The sequence below is a fragment of the Lutjanus erythropterus genome, chromosome 6, assembly GCF_056507025.1.
Source record: "Lutjanus erythropterus isolate fLutEry1 chromosome 6, fLutEry1.hap2, whole genome shotgun sequence".
Taxonomy (NCBI): domain Eukaryota; kingdom Metazoa; phylum Chordata; class Actinopteri; order Lutjaniformes; family Lutjanidae; genus Lutjanus; species Lutjanus erythropterus.
The window spans coordinates 32252030-32269783 of NC_139322.1; the positions used below are offsets into that span (position 1 = coordinate 32252030).

At 40.2% G+C, this 17754-nt stretch overlaps 2 protein-coding genes across 2 annotated transcripts; one reads left to right on the forward strand and one right to left on the reverse strand.

Annotated features, from left to right (window-relative positions):
* Positions 1-437: 437 nt before the first annotated feature.
* LOC146325585 (succinate dehydrogenase [ubiquinone] iron-sulfur subunit, mitochondrial) lies at positions 438-4731 on the reverse strand. Its single transcript, XM_084721669.1, has 8 exons — positions 4570-4731; positions 3186-3319; positions 2990-3075; positions 2713-2849; positions 2442-2558; positions 2195-2296; positions 1002-1124; positions 438-909 (listed from the first exon to the last, which is right to left on the reverse strand). The coding sequence occupies exons 1-8, from the start codon at positions 4633-4635 to the stop codon at positions 829-831; spliced, it is 846 nt and encodes a 281-aa protein (XP_084577795.1). The 5' UTR covers positions 4636-4731; the 3' UTR covers positions 438-828.
* Positions 4732-6849: 2118 nt separating this feature from the next.
* Positions 6850-17288, forward strand: LOC146325586 (uncharacterized). Its single transcript, XM_084721670.1, has 16 exons — positions 6850-7112; positions 9317-9393; positions 9510-9611; positions 9717-9776; positions 9868-9937; positions 11518-11683; positions 11849-11918; positions 12061-12216; positions 13173-13229; positions 13337-13462; positions 13816-13940; positions 14155-14206; positions 14293-14363; positions 14471-14638; positions 14984-15092; positions 15184-17288. Exons 1-16 carry the CDS (start codon positions 6911-6913, stop codon positions 17083-17085), a joined length of 3513 nt encoding a protein of 1170 aa, XP_084577796.1. The 5' UTR covers positions 6850-6910; the 3' UTR covers positions 17086-17288.
* Positions 17289-17754: the final 466 nt, after the last annotated feature.

The following is a 17754-nucleotide window of genomic DNA, read 5'->3' on the forward strand; positions in this document are numbered from 1 at the left end:
GAGACTTTTTTACAGCAGACTTGTCTAAGCAGCAAAAGCGCGGGTGTAAATCCATCAAGTGATCCATTTAGCTGCCTCAGTTCTGGTGTCCTGGTATTGTGCATGATGACTCACTGTCACACTGTATTGGCTTACTGGGACACTTGAAAACAACAGCGCCATTGTTACTGTTGTTAGTGACACCTGTGTTTTCCTACCATGACCAGTCAAAATGTCTGTTGTGAAAAGACCTGATATGCAACTTAACAGTTTGTAATATATTGCTGTTAGAATAAGCAACGCTTTAAGAAGAGATATTCTAACCAGAGAAGTTAAATCTTGTTATAACAGGAAAGTGTCTTGTTATAACATGTCTCATTAGATCCTTAAATCCTTTTTATTGCAAAGTCAGTCAACAAAAGTGTCACAAAAGTGTCTTATCTAAAAAAAAAACATAATTTCCAGAATGAGCCCAGCACATCTTTAATGAACACATATTTAAATATTTACAGTCTGAATACAATGTCATGAGCTTATCGAAAGAGTAAATACAACAGAACCTCGTATTTTCACTGTGCAGACAAACAGCAGAAATGTGGTCCAACATGTTGCATCACTCAAAATATTTTGCTTAACAGGTCTTTCCAGCACCAGTTTTTCCTGCTTTCCTGTCATCTGCTCCCTGATACAGTCATGCTCACACGCATCCACACGCTCACATCTCACACATCCATGACAATCTGAAAAGATGCTGATGCAGGCGAAAGCTCCTGGTCGGCTCCTCTCTTCCTCTTAACTTAGTTCAGGGTAATGTTAGTCGCTCCTGAGCCCGCTGGATCTTTCAGATGTTCACGAAGCTGCTGCTTTCTTCTCTTTGTAAGTCGCCATCATTTTCTTGATCTCTGCAATGGCCTTTCCTGGGTTGAGTCCCTGTGGAGACACGTGTCAGACAGACAGTGAGAAACTACAACTCTATTAACTCTGAGAGTGTGTGTGTTTGTGTGTGTGTTTAATCAAGGTACCTTGGGGCAAGTCTTGGTGCAGTTCATGATAGTGTGGCAGCGGTAGAGAGAGAAGGGGTCCTGAAGTTTAGACAGACGTTCCTCAGTGAATTCATCACGGGAGTCAATCATCCACCTGTATGCCTGTGGGGTAATAACACACTTATCATCTGTTTTTTTTGCTCTGCTTAACTTTTAATTATCAGGTCTTGTTATACCAATCAGTCGAAAACTTGATCCAGAGTGAAATATCTTGATTACTACTGAATCAAATGGCTTGAAATTTGGACAATCATTGTCTCTAGGTCAGGTTTCTCACACGGTCAGCATTTAAGTTTATGACATTATTCTTCTTAAACTCGTGACAGAATCTACATCATGAGTTTTGGAGGAATGAACTGATATAAAACCTCCTAGAATAGTGTGGATTTTTGGAGACAGGGTTGTATGAGGTACTTGTCAGTGTATTACCTACAGCAGAAAGCAAAAAGTAATTTAGCAACCTAAAAATAAAAAATCAATATCCATTTAAGCACACGCTATATTTACAATATTTTCACAATTTTACCTTTCAATCAGACAACATATTCCGATGGGAAATTGCCACTAAAAGCCAAATACTGATCTTTCCAAAGCCACACTGTCCACAGCTGTACATTGCTTAGCTTCCTACACCAGCACTCCTGCTGCTTCTCAAAACTAGTGTTGATCTTCATCTACTGTAGGTAATATACTCACTTTGAGTACCTCTGTAACTCCAAAAACCCAAACTATCTGTTTAAAGGGTAACTTCTGCTGGAAGAATTTTGAATATAACCAACATCTACATGGTAACATCCAGGAGTTGATGTAAACGTACCAACTCTATCATCAGCATTGAGCTCAAAGCACAGGTGAGGCTGATGTACAAAAGAGACCCTGACCACATAATAATCTGCTTAAATATTAACAGCATGGCCTTTGCTCTGCCACCACCCTCAGAGCAAACGTAACATTATTTTCTTAACTGGTGATAAGAATTTATCAAACTTCCCATTTTACTTCCATCCAATGATTTTGGTTTCTGGTGTGAAAAGATGCTCAATAAATCCTCATAAGGCCTCTACTCTGACTCTGGAATTTTATTCTTGTTAAAACATTTTACATTTGAATTATTGGGACATATGTCTCATAAATAAATGACGTTCTCAGATGTTCTCAGTGTCTTTACCCACCTGCATCAGGACAGCAGGTCCCAGGTATTTGTCGCCGTTCCACCAGTAGCTGGGACAGCTGGTGCTGCAGCAAGCACAGAGGATGCACTCATACAGGCCGTCCTGTTGGGTTCATAAGAACAGGTTATTCTGACAGCCTCTGTGGCGGCGATCATGGTATGAAGACCTCCAATATGGCCGCCAGAAGATATGGTATATCATTTGTGAGAGGTCTATATTTTTTACAGCGAGAAGTTGATTTATTTACCAGTTTCTGCCTGTCCTCCACTGACTGGAAATACTGCGTCTTCCCCTCCTGAGTTTCATCCTTCTTCTTCAGGTAGGGCTCGATGGACTTGTACTGTGCGTAGAAGTTGCTCATGTCCTGGTTGAAAACATAACAGGCATTCAAACGACCGGTAAATGCACCTTTAGATTCATGCTATTTTCTCATTTCAGCTCTCACCATGCTCTATAGTATTCACGAACTCTTTAAAATATGGTCATGGAAATAAACTTTCTACACATGCAGTACTTACAGGCACCAGATCTTTGACCACATACATGTGTGGGAGCGGGTAGATTTTGGTCACTTTGCTTGTGTTGGTGTCAATTTTGTTAAGACACGCCAGTGTGTTGCCTCCGTTTATGTTCATGGCACATGAGCCACAGATACCTGAAGAAATACACAATCAATGGGTCGCTGACCTCTGGCACAAAGGGTCACTGTAACAGACCTATTTCATCTGTTTTGATTTTTACTTGTCTCTATTTGATTTTTGCGCAAACTGAATCAAGATGTTCTTGGTATCTTACCCTCACGGCAGGAGCGTCTGAATGTGAGTGTGGGGTCAATCTCATTCTTGATCTTAATGAGGGCATCCAGAACCATTGGACCACAGCTTTGTTAACAATACAAAGAATATAAAAACATTATGATACCAATTATGTTTATGTAAAGATTAAAACATAGCTCAACAATCTTCCTTTCGTCGACCTGGTCATGACTTACGTGTTGAGATCAATTTCATATGTCTGCATTCGTGGTTTGTCTCCAGCGGTGTCAGGGTCCCAACGGTAGATCTGGAACTTTTTGATCCTGGGTTCAGGGGCCGGGGCAGCAGCAGTCTGAGCGTACCGCACCATCTGCATCACAGATATTAAACAAGAGAGGCAGCATATATGAGTCGCAGATAATTGAAAATGGAGATTCTACAATAGGCATAATTCATGACTTTTGTTCCAATGTTTACTTTCTCATGTATTCTTCATCTTCTTTTACCTCTCCACTACAAACTTCCTTTCATGTGTGAGACAGATAAAGAGCAATAAAAGCATGAGTTATGTACAAAGAAGCACAACATGATGTGACCTAGCTGCTAGTTGGGTCAACCAAAGCTAAAATAGGAAGCACTTGGTAATTCTATACTGTAACACTAGGGGACACTACTGGTACTAATACATCAACTCATACAAACAAAAACAATAGCACTTTGAAGTACTTAACAGTAGAATGAACTTGTGAACATAAAAAGACAAAGGCACCACAAGGTCAAAACAACCAAAATAATACATTTATTCCAGCAAAAGCATTTAAAAGCCATATTATGGATATTAAAAAGTATAGATGTTGTAAAATGTAAATAACACAATTAGAGTTACAAGTTACAAGTTAGAAACTATTACATTTTATGACGTTTTGGCCAGTTATACAGTATAGTAGGACTGTAATGGTTATTGCTCCTTTTGCATAAGAAGGTACAGAGTCTCCCCCTAGTGGTACATGAGCTGAACTGACATGAAAGTGTTACATCACTGAGCAGTCGACTCTTACCTAACTGACTCTTTAAGGACAATGAAAAAAGGACTTAATTCAAATAACTAGAATATTTTTTTTTACATAGTTATAAGAAATAAACATATAGCTGCCAGAAAGCGTTCAGATCTGATATACGAGTCTTTGTCACATTATGAAACACAGGGAGGGAGGACTTGCCAACAATGGATATATCCATTTGTTCGCTATACATTCACTATGCCATTTTACTAATAAAATTTTGACTATTGTGCCAGAACTAAATTTCTACTATTGCCATTAATACTTTACAGTGATGCAAACAGTGCTAGTGTAAGCTTCTTCATTTAATATATGTCACATTTACCCACACACATAGCCTAGGAGCAGGGTGTGTTATTACAGGTCGTTTAATGACAAGTCTACCATTACTATTATACACTTTATAGTATACTTCCTACTATACACAAATTATATTATATTATATTATATTATACATATACTATATAAAAAAAACACCGAATAGTTAGCGAACACATTACTAACAGTAGCCCATGAGGCATGTCTGTTGTACTACTGGATAAAATTGTTTTGAACTCACCACCATCATGCCAGAGTTCCTAATAGCCAAAACATTTCGACTCAAGGAGACACAAACCGCCGACATCTTTACGACTTTGTCTGTTTGTGAAAGTAACTACACTTCAATACAGACACGACAGCTCACTTTTCTCACAGGTCCACTGTATGTAACCTGAAGCTCCGCCCTCTATATGCATTCATGTGACGCAAGACACGTTGGCATGCGTCGCGGCTGTTGCCTTCAGGTGCTCCCGCCCAGCTCTGTCACCCGGCTGCTAGACCACAAACTGGGTCGTGTCTAGAAGGGAACCCTGGAAAGTCTCGCGAGATATATTTCTTTACTCTGTATGTTGTACAAACTTATCATGTTTTATAATGTGACAATACTGTGGTTAAAAATCTGGGCAGGTGTATGGGCAGAAAAACACCTGATTAAGGTAGGAAAGGATCATAGTTTGGGTTAAAATAATAACTCTCGCGAGATTTTTCGCGGGTCTGGGGTTCCCCTCTGGAGATGACCTACAAATCACCACACGGACATTTTCACTGCATAATTTCTAGTCAAATTATTTTATTACATCTTATTTAAGACACAGTCACATAACAAGTGACATTTCAGTAATTTTTCTTGAGTATCTTTCACTTTATCTATTAACATGTGATTTTTATTGTTTCATTGGAAGATATTATTATTATTATTTTTACATAATACCATTTTTTTAATTTGTTGTTGAAGTCACATGTTTTTCTGGTGTTGTGCCGGAGTGTGAGTTGGTCGCAAAAGTATACTTGACCTTTGAATAATAAATATATTCGACAGCACCTGAAGGCACCATATGTATGAGCCTCTTTCACAACTCTCATTGCTGTAAACTGGGGTCGGTTACATACTGTATGTAGCCATAACTGAAAAACAACGCTGTCCCTACGTCATGTACAATTAATTTTAACTGGGTTATTGGTCATAATGATCATAAATTAGATTTTACTCTATTTTTCAGTCGTTTTTATTCGATCATAGTGATGATTTATTTAAAAAATACCCTTTACTGGATGTATTCCATTTTGGTTTATATTTCATACTGTATATTTTTCTTTTCTGTCTCAATATGTTTTTTTTTCATCATGAAAAAAGTCAATCAACTTAATGAAGTACTTTGGATTATTACGCATTATCACCCAATGCGTCCTTGACCCATCCATTTGTCATATATGTTATTAAGCATATATTATATATATATAATAATAAAAATATAATAAATAATATATAATAATATATAGCATATATTAAACATATGCTGTTACTGGTTTGCTACTGCAATAGTGCAGTTTCTGCAAATGAGCCACTCAAGTTCTGTTTTAAATTATATTAACAGTTTCTTTATTTATAGGCAGTTTTTATACACCATGTCACCTTAAAAGTCCGGAAGAGGTAGAAGCCACACTGTGTGGTTATATTATGAGTATTTTATGTATGCATTCAAGTGACGTAATGTGTGCCAGTCTGTTCTCTTTCACTATGCATGACATCTTGGGACAGAGATGTGCCATACCATAAGCTATTCTGATGGTAATGAATTTGAAGGTCAAGGGAAAAACTTATGTATATTTTAATTTATTTGGCGGCCTTTGTCCATATGGTCAATAAAATTTAACGTGCACTTTCAAGATTAGAAATAAGATGTACCCTTCATCTGTGATATTAGTGCACACAGGACACAGCCAACAGGACTTCATTAACTTAAATATATTACACCACTATTTTCTCATTAGATAAAATGTTGCGTCTCATTTCATTATTCATTGTCATTGTTGTTTCATTTTGATTTGTAAAACTGTATATCTATCAATCACATAAATAAACTTAAAAGGCTTAATAAATTGGATAATATTAGATGCAGGCGAGTGATGATGATGATGATTCTTCTTCTTCTTCTAATAATAATAATAATAATAATAACAATAATAATAATAATAATAATAATACGTTTATTGTTAAGTTTCATATTTTCAGAATAAAAGCATTAAATTGTCACCTGTTGGGTGTTATTTTTAATGCTTTTTTAATGGATATAAAGTTTAAATAACAGATCATAAATAACAATAAAAGGCGATGAATCAGACATTATGTACAACAATTAATATTATTTTATCATAAATTCCTCCTCTCTTATCCTGTTCAATTGTATAGACAGTTGAAGAAGACTGTTGGATACTTGTCAATAATTATTTTATTTTGAAAGTCTGCACAGGAAGTTTTTCACCTTCTGTGCGTACTTGACTTGGGTCCAACCAGCATGGGCTGCTACACTACCACAAACTCAAAGTGCAGCCTGTTGCACGGACGCTCTTGAGGCAGCATGTCGTGGCTCTTCGGCTGGGGGAGGAAGGGCTCCGGGTCGCCGCCGGTGGAGGAGCAAAGCCCGGCTGCTCCTGCCGAAGGTGCCGCCGGTGGAGCAGCAGGAGGTTCGGGGGGAGACAAACCCGGAGATAAGTGGAGCAACTTTGACCCGACTGGGCTGGAGAGAGCTGCAAAGGCTGCAAGGGAGCTCGACAAATCACGTGTGTTGTATTATTATCATTATTTATTTTTTTCGGCATTTAACAAAAATACTAACTTTCTTTCATTATCTCTGTGCTATTTTTAAGTTCATTTTTACTTTGCTGCACTTGACAAACTTTCCGGTGTTGGCACGTTCTGTTCTTTTCGGATGAGAGAGCACTTCACGCCGAATTCCACTCAAAATATGAAGCTGAAAGCTTAGTGTTCCCTGGCAAATGTTCACATTTAGAACATTATGTCTAATGAGCACTACTTAAATTTTGGGTGTCATTCTTTAATTCGGCATACATATATCAGACTAACCAGCACAAAACGGATAATATTTCAACTTTAAAAAAAAAAAAAAAGTTTACCTCCCCCAAACACCGGGCGCTGGAAGAAGTTCAGAAGTTATGAAATGATCACATTATGTTCTGCTTCAATGTAACTGTATCCAAAAACTCTAACAATGCATTCCAAGAAGTTCAGATGTATGTGTTATTGTAAATAAAGGTTAGCTTGCAGTTTCTATGAATTATTTTCAATGCAGCCTGCTGCTTGATGCACATGTGCTACTATCCTATTTGACCTACACCGCCTGCAGCAAAGTTAGACAGTGATGGTGGGCGTGTCAGGGAGCAAAGAAGGAACAAAGTGTCCCTGCTGCAGCTCAGCTCCTCACCTGTCACACATGTCAGCATGTGCAGATGAACATGCTCAGTGCTTTTCTCTGTGTGAGGATATTTTTACCAGTGCGTGTCAAGCACAGTGCATGTGTTTTTTAACAATGGTCACTTCACCCACCTATCGGATTTCTGCTGTGCTCTCAGCAAACCCACTGAAGAAAAACAAATTCAGTTCCAAATCATCCACGTGTTGGAGGTTTAAATTATATAATACTAAAAAGTGTCCCTTTAATTGCCCTGATGGTTAAAACTGAAATAGCTGAATTAGGGATGCACGAAATTGGATTTTTGCAGATATCTGATTTGCCAACATTTTAACTCATGTTGGCTGATTGATGTCAATATATTTTTCCCACCTTATTGCAGAGAATTAACAATCTTTATCCTATTGTGATGGCCCATTAGCAACTGCAGATATAAAATACACTCAACAAAAATATAAATGCAACACTTTTTTGCTTCCATTTTCATGAGTGGAAATAAAAAATCTAAGACTTCCGCTGTGCACATAAAGGTGCACATTTGTTTGCAAATTTGTTAAAAATCCAGTTTAGTGAGCACCTTTCCTTTGCCAAGATAATCCATTCACCTGACAAATGTGGCATATAGAGATGCTGATTTAACAGCACGATTATTGCACAGGTGTGCTTTGGAATGGTCACAATAAAAGGCCAAAATGTGCAGTTTTATACTGGGCAAAAATGTATTAGACACTGTATTATGGGTTACAGACACCACATTTTTTTTCCCCAAGAAAGGGCAAAGTCATGACCTGCCCTATTCTGACTCTGATTGGCTAGTACTCGTTCCCTGTGTTGGTTGGGTTGCTGGGTTGGTTTAAGCATGAGGGGTGATTGGTCAGGGTGAGGGTAAGAATATCAGCGTAGGCCAATCAGAGGCAGAGTAGAGCAGGTCATGACTTTGCCATCCTGGAGAAAAAGTGGTATCTCTGCGCTCGGTGAAATAGCCATGGTTCTGTGTAAAACTAAATGTCTTTTTCAGGATAAAACTGTACAATTTAGAGTGGCCTTTTATTGTCATCAACCAAAGACACACCTGTGCAATAATCAAGGTGTTTAATCAGCATCTCTGTGTGTTCTGTTTGTTGAGTATACAGCGCTTTTCAAAATGTACATATTCACTGAGCAAAATAAGAAAACCTGCTGACAGGTTTTATCTCTCGGCCTGTTTCTCTTTGTTCTTGACAAATTTGTCGTAATGATCGGGATGACGGCGTTCAAGATGGGCAATTCAGTTTTTCGTGTTGAGGAAATGTGATTTGGCATCTCCTCACACGTGTAATGATTGCAAATAACTTTTTGGACACTTGAAAAAAACCCCACACTGTAGACAAACTTGTGTCACATGTGCATAATTAAAACGTTATCTTATCAGTCTGTTATGTTGGGAGGGATGCTCACTTTGGGCCGATATGAGCTTTTAACAATCAACCCAATGACATGTCAGTATTATCATGCATCCCTAAACAGAATGAAAAAAGCTGCATCACTCAGTGAGTTATTTTCTTTTTTATTTAGGACATGCCAAAGAAGCGCTGGACCTGGCTCGTATGCAGGAGCAGACCGTACAGCTGGAGCATCAGAGTAAAGTGAAAGTAGGTGCTGGAGGAGACGGACTCATGATGTGATTGTGTGACCAACTGATACTGTGTTCAGAAGCAGTTACCGCCAAACCCTGTAAGCTTAATGCACTAACCAAATTTCCCCACAGGAATATGAGGCGGCTGTGGAGCAGCTGAAGGGTGAACAGATCCACCTGCAGGGTGAGGAGAGACGCAAAACACTTGCAGAGGAGACGAAGCAAAACCAGGCGGTATGCAACAACACTGCACACACACCATGCTATTCTGACAGTAAAACACAGGTAATATGTACTTCACATTTGAATTGAATGAATTATTTTCTGTATCGCCTCTAGAGGGCACAATATCAAGACAAACTGGCCAGACAGAGGTATGATGATCAGCTCAGGCAACAGGTAAACCTTTTAAATGGGCACTTGAAATTAATACATCTGTATACCTGAATGGAGCTTTCATTATGTATACATATATTCTTTTCATCCACAGCAATTCCTCAATGAGGAGAACCTCCGCAAACAGGAGGAATCAGTTATGAAGCAAGAGGCCATGAGAAAAGGTAGAGGATAATTTACACATTACTCATCCACTCATAATGTCATGTAAAAACTCCTTTATTATCCTACTTAAAGATGCAATAAGTAGGATTTGTGCTGCTCCAAAGTAAAGAATGACTCTAATATATCTGCAGGTAGTTGATCAGTACAGATGAGTCAGCGATTACATGGCTCACTCTGAGATTTGTGGCTCTCCGGGGCCCGACGCTCTGTGTTGGAAGAAAGCTTCCCAACCCAGTGGGGTTTAAAACTCTCACACAATATTAACATTATTCTAGTGTTTATCATCATGATGACTTGGCGCTTCACTCAACATTTGCACTGGGTCTCTGTTCCAATTAATGAGGCTGTTCCATGTTTTATTTTCTTTAACTGAACAACAACAAAAATAAACACAAATAGATCTGTTGTAATGGTTTCTTTTATAAGAAAAAAAAAATAAGGAAATGAATAAATAATTTATGAACACATACAGAAAGTTTTTGAAGGACCTCAGATTATTTGAAATAAAAATTTCAGTGCTACTTTGAGACCTTTTAGAGCTGCAACAATTACTCATATAATCTATTAGTTTAGCAAATGAAGTGCCAGCTATTTTGATAATTTATTGTTTCAGTCATTTTCCAAACAAAAATGCCAAACATTTGCTCATTCCTGCTTTTTAAATGTAAGGATTTGCTGCTTTTCTTTGTCATTTATGATGGTAAATAAAGAGTCTTTGGGTTTTGGACTTTTGTTTGGTCAAAAGAAGCAACTTGATGACACCACATTGAGCTGTGGGAAATTTTTGTCGTTTTATAGATTAAATGAGTAATTATCAAAATAATCACAAATTAATTGGCAATTAACAAACAAAATTTAGTTGCAACCTCTCCGCAAGGCTTTTGAAAATCATATGTCACTTAAAGGGATAATTCAGATTATTTGAAATGAAGTTTATCCATCGTCAGTTGGAGAAGCAGCAGGTGTATGGATGTAGGAAGTTAACCAATGTACTGCTGTGGAAAGGGTCAGTGGCAAAACGTATCTTAGCCATCTAAACAAAAATTAGATCAGTTTAAGTGTACGCTATATTTAAAATATTTTCACCACTTTACCTTGCTGTTAGACAGCCGTGTCTGACAGGAAACCGCTGTTATATAAGCTCAATATCAATCTCTCCGAACCAACCAAACTTCATTGGCAAAAATAGTCATTTTAAAAGGCTGTCTGACAGCAAGGTAAATCAGTGGAAATATTCCAAATATAGTGTACAGTGAAACAGATAAAATAAGATCAAAATGCATTTTGTTGCTGACCCTGTCCACAGCAGTACATTGCTCTGACTGGAGTTGTGTCTATGACTATGGATAAGACCCTCATAAAGCCTTACTTCAAATAATCCAAACAGTCCCCTGAATAGTGACTTTTGTGCAAAATGATTAGGGTATAGAAGAGCCTATAGGTCTATATGAGCTGTAACTTTAAATTAGTTTCAGTCTACTTTTTGGATAATGTATTAATATGCTAAATGATGCTGATTTAAAGTAGGTCAAATGCTCAGCTCTCTCAAAAGTGTAATATCTGCTTCTTTTCCTCGCAGCTACCATTGAACATGAAATGGAGCTGAGACACAAGAACGACCTGCTTCGCGTTGAAGCCGAGGCCAAAGCCCGAGCCCAGGTGGAGCGGGAGAATGCAGACCTGATCAGGGAACAGATCCGCCTGAAAGCTGCTGAACACAGACAAACTGTCCTTGAATCTATAAAGTGAGGACACAATGACTTTCCACTTTCCTTAATCCTGACATGTTATCTCCTCGTATCTCTCTCAGCTGTAAGTAGGTATTAAAACAAAAGTCCCAGAGGGCAGAAGTGAGTGTTTCTGCCACAGCGGAGGCCGTCAGAGTGATAATTGTGTTTTGTTCCTGGCAGGACGGCGGGAGCGGTGTTTGGGGAGGGATTCAGGGCCTTCGTCTCTGACTGGGACAAGCTCACAGCCACGGTAAATCCATGTCAGACCTGTCACGCTTTGTCACACTTTCACCACTGGGGGACTGCAGAGGATTATGGGAAGCAGTGGTCTTCATATTTTATGTGCCGCACAGCATGTTTGAAGATGTGTGTTTGGTTTTTGCTCGTCACAGGTTGCCGGGTTGACCCTGTTGGCAGCAGGAGTGTATTCAGCCAGGAACGCCACAGCAGTGGCCGGGCGCTACATAGAATCTCGTCTGGGCAAACCCTCCCTGGTCCGAGAGACGTCGAGGATTACTGTTGGAGAGGCCATCAAACATCCAATCAAGGTCAAACTACATCCTAATTTTCATGTTTTATATATGTATATGTAATATTTCATGTTTTAAATTTTATATTTGATCAGTTTTTTGGAGTCTTTTTTTTTTTGAAAAATGTCAAAATGATCTGATTCCAGCTTCTTTAATGTGAATATTTTCTTGTTTCTTTACTCCTCTGTGACATCAAACTGAATATATTTGGGTGAGGACAAAACTAGACATTTGAGGAGGTCATACTGGGATTTGATTTTCATTTATGACATTTTATGAACCAAAGAACTAATCAATTAATTAAGGAAATAATCGACAGATTAAGTAACAATAAAAATAATGGTTAGTTGTGGCCCTAGTATATAATGAAACAGCTTAACATGTAAATAAATGTATTCCACATGGGGATTATTTATTGTTTTGTTGTTTTTAAGAGCCACTGTTCATAATTATCAGTGAAATGTCTGGAGTCTTGTTGTAATTGAGGTTTTCGACATCAGCCTGTAACAGCTGGTAGCGCATCAAATTTATTTTGTGACAGGGAATTGTTTAAATGGATTTGTTTGTTCATGTATCATCTGCAGCACATCCAGCTAATCCTGCCAAATGGTATGCATTTGGGAGAATTTTAGAACGTAACATGAAAATAGGAAGAACTTCAAAGATGCTATCAGTTATACCGGTGAAGTGTGTAAAATGAATAAGTAAATTCATTTTATTTCTCAGACACTAAAATAACATGGGTGTAAATGTGTGCTGAATGTTTCATGTTGTTAATTTCAGGATTCCTTTGGTTGTTTTTCGTGTTTTTACCCCCAGAGAAAAGAGCAGAAACTAAACATTTGAATTTGTCTGTAGAAGAGCACAAGAGTCACTTTTTGATTATTCTTACATCATTCGTGTGGCTGTTAACTGTTAGCTGATTTGTGCTAAAACAAGTCACCTTGCAATTCCCTGTTCTCCTCATCTTTTAGACAACCAGGCGTCTGAGAAGCAGACCGCAGGACGCCTTAGAGGGCGTGGTGCTCAGCGTGAGTCATTTACGGTTTTTGTCCTATCCATATCTTCTATATCCAACATTCATGTAGTCTTCCAGTGAAAAACACTGAATATCATCACTGTGCTGTGGATCACACAGGCAGCTTTAGAAGAACGTGTGAGAGACATTGCCATTGCCACTCGTAACACCAGGCAGAACAAAGGCCTGTACAGAAACATCCTGATGTATGGACCCCCTGGAACTGGAAAAACACTCTTTGCCAAGGTATTCCTGGGTGTAACATTCTTGGATTTAGTAGATGGTTGAAGGAAAGTGTGTTTTGCTATTCCTGCTCCTACTACAGCACTGATATAACCTATTATAGCTATATCTTTATGGTCTTGACCTAATTATCTCAATTTTATTTGTTTTTTTTTTTCCCCAAAAAATCTCTGTGTCTCTCTCTGTGATGTAATGCATTGTATTTCTGCTTTGATTTGAATCCATAGAATCACTGTATTGTTAGTATGAACATTGATTAAGATTAAGATTGATTTAAGATTGTTGTGCATGTATGTTTTTCCTTTTTTTTGCCTCACTGTTCCTTTTTGAGTAAAGCTCTTTCCATTGCCTTTCAGAAACTGGCTCTCCACTCAGGGATGGACTATGCCATCATGACAGGTGGGGACGTGGCACCCATGGGGCGCGATGGAGTCACTGCCATGCACAAGGTGTTTGACTGGGCCAGCACCAGCCGCAGAGGGTAGGGCCCTTTCATTTGCTCCATTAGCACTCAATAAATTAGCATTAAAATGTGCCATCGGTTGTTAAACGTTGACTCAGAGTTCAATAGCATAGATCACATTTCGTGTTGCAAACAGAGCTGCTGTAGTTCTACTGGATAATCACATTAAAGGCCTTAAACAAAATGGCAGCTTTTAAAATCATTCTCTTTGATGTTCTCTGGTTCCCTGCAGCCTCTTGCTGTTCGTAGATGAAGCTGATGCATTCCTGCGTAAGCGAGCCACAGTGAGTTCAGCTGCAGTGCCATATGCATGGTGATGGTGCCCCGTGTTTTAATCATATATTCATGAGTCATGATTTTTGCATCACAGGAGAAAATCAGCGAGGACCTCAGAGCCACCCTCAATGCATTCCTCTACCGCACTGGGGAGCAGAGCAACAAGTTGGTATCTTATGTTATTCACTGTGCATGGCTGGATATGAAAAGGTCATTGCCATGACTGAAAAGGTCACTGTCCGAGTCTAAGTGGTCTCATTTTCTCTCCCCAGGTTCATGCTGGTGCTCGCTAGTAACCAGCCAGAACAGTTCGACTGGGCCATTAATGACCGTGTTGATGAGATTGTAAACTTTGCGTTGCCTGGTCTGGAGGAGAGGGAAAGATTGGTGCGCCTCTATTTCGACAAATTTGTGCTAGGTCCTGCCACTACAGGGAGACAGTGAGTACACTTATTGTATTTCAGTAACAGCTACTGTTGCTGCTCTGTAGCAGAGGTTATTTACTACCGCAAAGGAAAGTACTGGTCCCTAGAGGTCGCCTCACTAGCTCAGGTTGCATAATGGTGTATATAATGTGTTCAGGACTGAAACCAAAGTGGTGTCTGAGTCTTTACTTATTGCTTTTATGAAATGATGTTTAAGTCCTCTGGAGATGTAGTACAGAAACCATTGCAGAGTGCATTGATCAGTTGAAACCACTAAATGTGCAGATGATCAATGATAGGAAACAAGTTAAAGCTCAAGGCTCATTTATTGTTCAAACCTCTTGTGATTTAACTCAACAGGAGACTGAAGTTGGCTCAGTTCGACTATGGCGAGAAGTGCTCAGACATCGCAAAAAGAGCAGAGGGCATGTCAGGTCGTGAAATCTCCAAACTTGGTGTGGCCTGGCAGGTGAGTAGAAAAGCCCGGTTGACACAAAAAATAAATATGCTTCAAAACAAATCCAAAGCTTAACCTTTTATTAAATTTGTTTCCCTGGAAGGCTGCTGCATACTCCTCTGAAGATGGAGTTTTGACTGAAGCGATGATCGACTCAAGAGTTGATGATGCCATCAACCAGCACGCACAGAAAATGGACTGGCTGCTGATGGAAGCAGGTGAGGGTGTTGGCAAGGTCGGCGTTCTCCTCCCTAAGGAAATGCCTGCAGCAATAACAGCCCAGGATGCTGCTTCACTTGGACAAATCGAAGCTGCAACCCCAACAATACAAGAAGTCCTTCCAGTCATAGAGGCTGTGAGCAGCGCTGCTCAGGCAGAAGCAGCAGCTCTACCTTCAGAAGTGGAAGCAGAAGCTATCATCAAAGAGGCAGCCACTTTGGTTAGAGAAAGCGAAGTTGTTGCTGAGACAACTGTAGAAACTGCTGAAACCATTGTTGAGACAGCTGCTGCTGTCCCGTTGGTGCAGGAGGTTGAGGCCATCAAGGATCTGACTGAAGAGGTTGTAGGCACAGCTGTCGCTACAGACGCTGTTGTTCCCGAGGTGAAGGATGTAGTCACTGAGGTTAAAGAGGGTACACCAGCTTCCACTGCCCAAGAAACGGCTGCTGTGACTAAAGAGCCAACTACTGATGTAGCTGCGCAGGAGACTGAGGCTGCGGAAATAGTCAAGGAGGAAACAACAGTCTCTGCTGTTGCTCAGGAGAATGAATTGGACGCGGTTGTCTCTAAGGAGCCAGAGGCTACAGTAGTCGAACTCTCCCAGGAGACTGTTGTCCAGGAAACTGAGTCAGCAGCCACGTCTGCTGAGGGTGTTGAAACAGAAGCCATTAAGGCTGCCGAGGAAGTCGCAACTGATGCTGCAAAGGTTGCAATGGAAATTGCAAGTGATGTAGCTCAGGTCACTGAGTCTGTGGCAAACATTGTTAAAGAGGCTGAAGCAGTAGCAGCTGATGTGGCCAAGGTGGCTGATGCTGTAGCAGCCGTCACTGAGGAGATTGAGGCAGTAGTCACTAAGGAGCTTGAAGCGGTGGAAAGTGATGTTGTCAAGGACACAAATGAGGTTGTAGTGGAAACAGAGTCTCAAACATCAGAGATTACTAAAGAGGTTGAAGGAGTAGTGATGGATGTAGTCAGAGAGTCCGAGAGTATTGCTACAGAGGTCCCCAAGGAGCCTCACACTACTGCCACTGAGCTTACCTCAGAAGGTCAGGCCCTGGTTACAGAGATTGCTGCCAAGGAAGCTGAAGTCACCTTGGCAGAGGTTTCCAAGGAAGCTGAAATCATCACAGCAGAGGTTTCTAAGGAGGCGGAAGTCACCCTGGCAGAGGTTTCCAAGGAAGCGGAAGTCACAGTGGCAGAGGTTTCTAAGGAGGCGGAAGTCATCCCAGCAGGGGTTTCCAAGGAAGCCGAAGTCCCCACAACAGAGGTTTCCAAGGAAGCAGAAGTCACCACAGCAGAGGTTTCCAAGGAGGCGGAAGTCACCGCAGCAGGGGTTTCCAAGGAAGCCGAAGTCCCCGCAACAGAGGTTTCCATGGAAGCAGAAGTCACCACAGCAGAGGTTTCCAAGGAGGCTGAAGTCCAAACAACCAAGGAGGCTGATAGTGTGGCTACAGAAGATGTGAAGCTGCCCGAGACTGAGGTTGCTGCCAAGGAAGCTGAGGCCAAAACAGCAGAGGCTGCAGAGGAGGTTGGCACTGTGGTAACTGAAGTCAAAGATGAGACAAGCTCAGCAACTGTCCCCAACATAGAAACCAAGGTTGATACGGAGACTGTTGTGGCAGAGCAGTCTGAGAAACTTGAGAGTCCAACCACAGAGAAGCCAGCTGCCTCTCAGACTCCCAGCACTGAAGAAGCTGAACCCAGTCCAACTGAGAAACCATTTTCAAACAAACAGAGTGGAGATGACAGTGACAAACCACCAGCAAAGTCTAGCCCAACAAAATAATTGCTTGAGATCTTTGATGAAATACTATTGCGAATGAAGAGCTGTTGTAATTGTTTAGTCTGAAACATTCACTTTTAATTCTGTCTGCATGTCTATCAATATATTTGTAATTCTCAGTCTGTGGATGCTAAGATTAATGTAAAAGTTTCATTATGACCTGTAGGTGTGCAGGAATCTGAGTAAAAGGATGTATGAACCACTGACATTGTCCGACTACTGTGTTCTGCTGTCTTCCTTTCTCTCTTCCGGTCATCGTTGCCATTTTCAAAGTCTGTGTCTGTCTGACATTTTGCCCTCTAAAAGGGTTGTTCTCCCATGTTTGCTGACCGGCTCTGGCAAGAGTTCAATTACACGTCTGCAAAATGTTCATTCAGAACATTTCTTTGCTGGCACTTCTTAGGAAGAGCACTGGCGCAGTTGAGACCTGCCCTTGACAAATATTCATCTTTCATAGAATGACTGTGGGTTCTGCCAGACCATTTTTTAAAATGTAGTTTGGAGCAACTGTTGGTCTGACACTGTGACACTAGGTGCACAGTAACTCAGCTTCTACAATAAGCACATTTTACATCAGATTTTTGAGATTTGTTTTGTCTATTGCTGATAGACATTCAGGTGTTAAAATCAAGGTGCTTTAGACCCAGGTGGCTGTTGACCTTTCTCGCACAT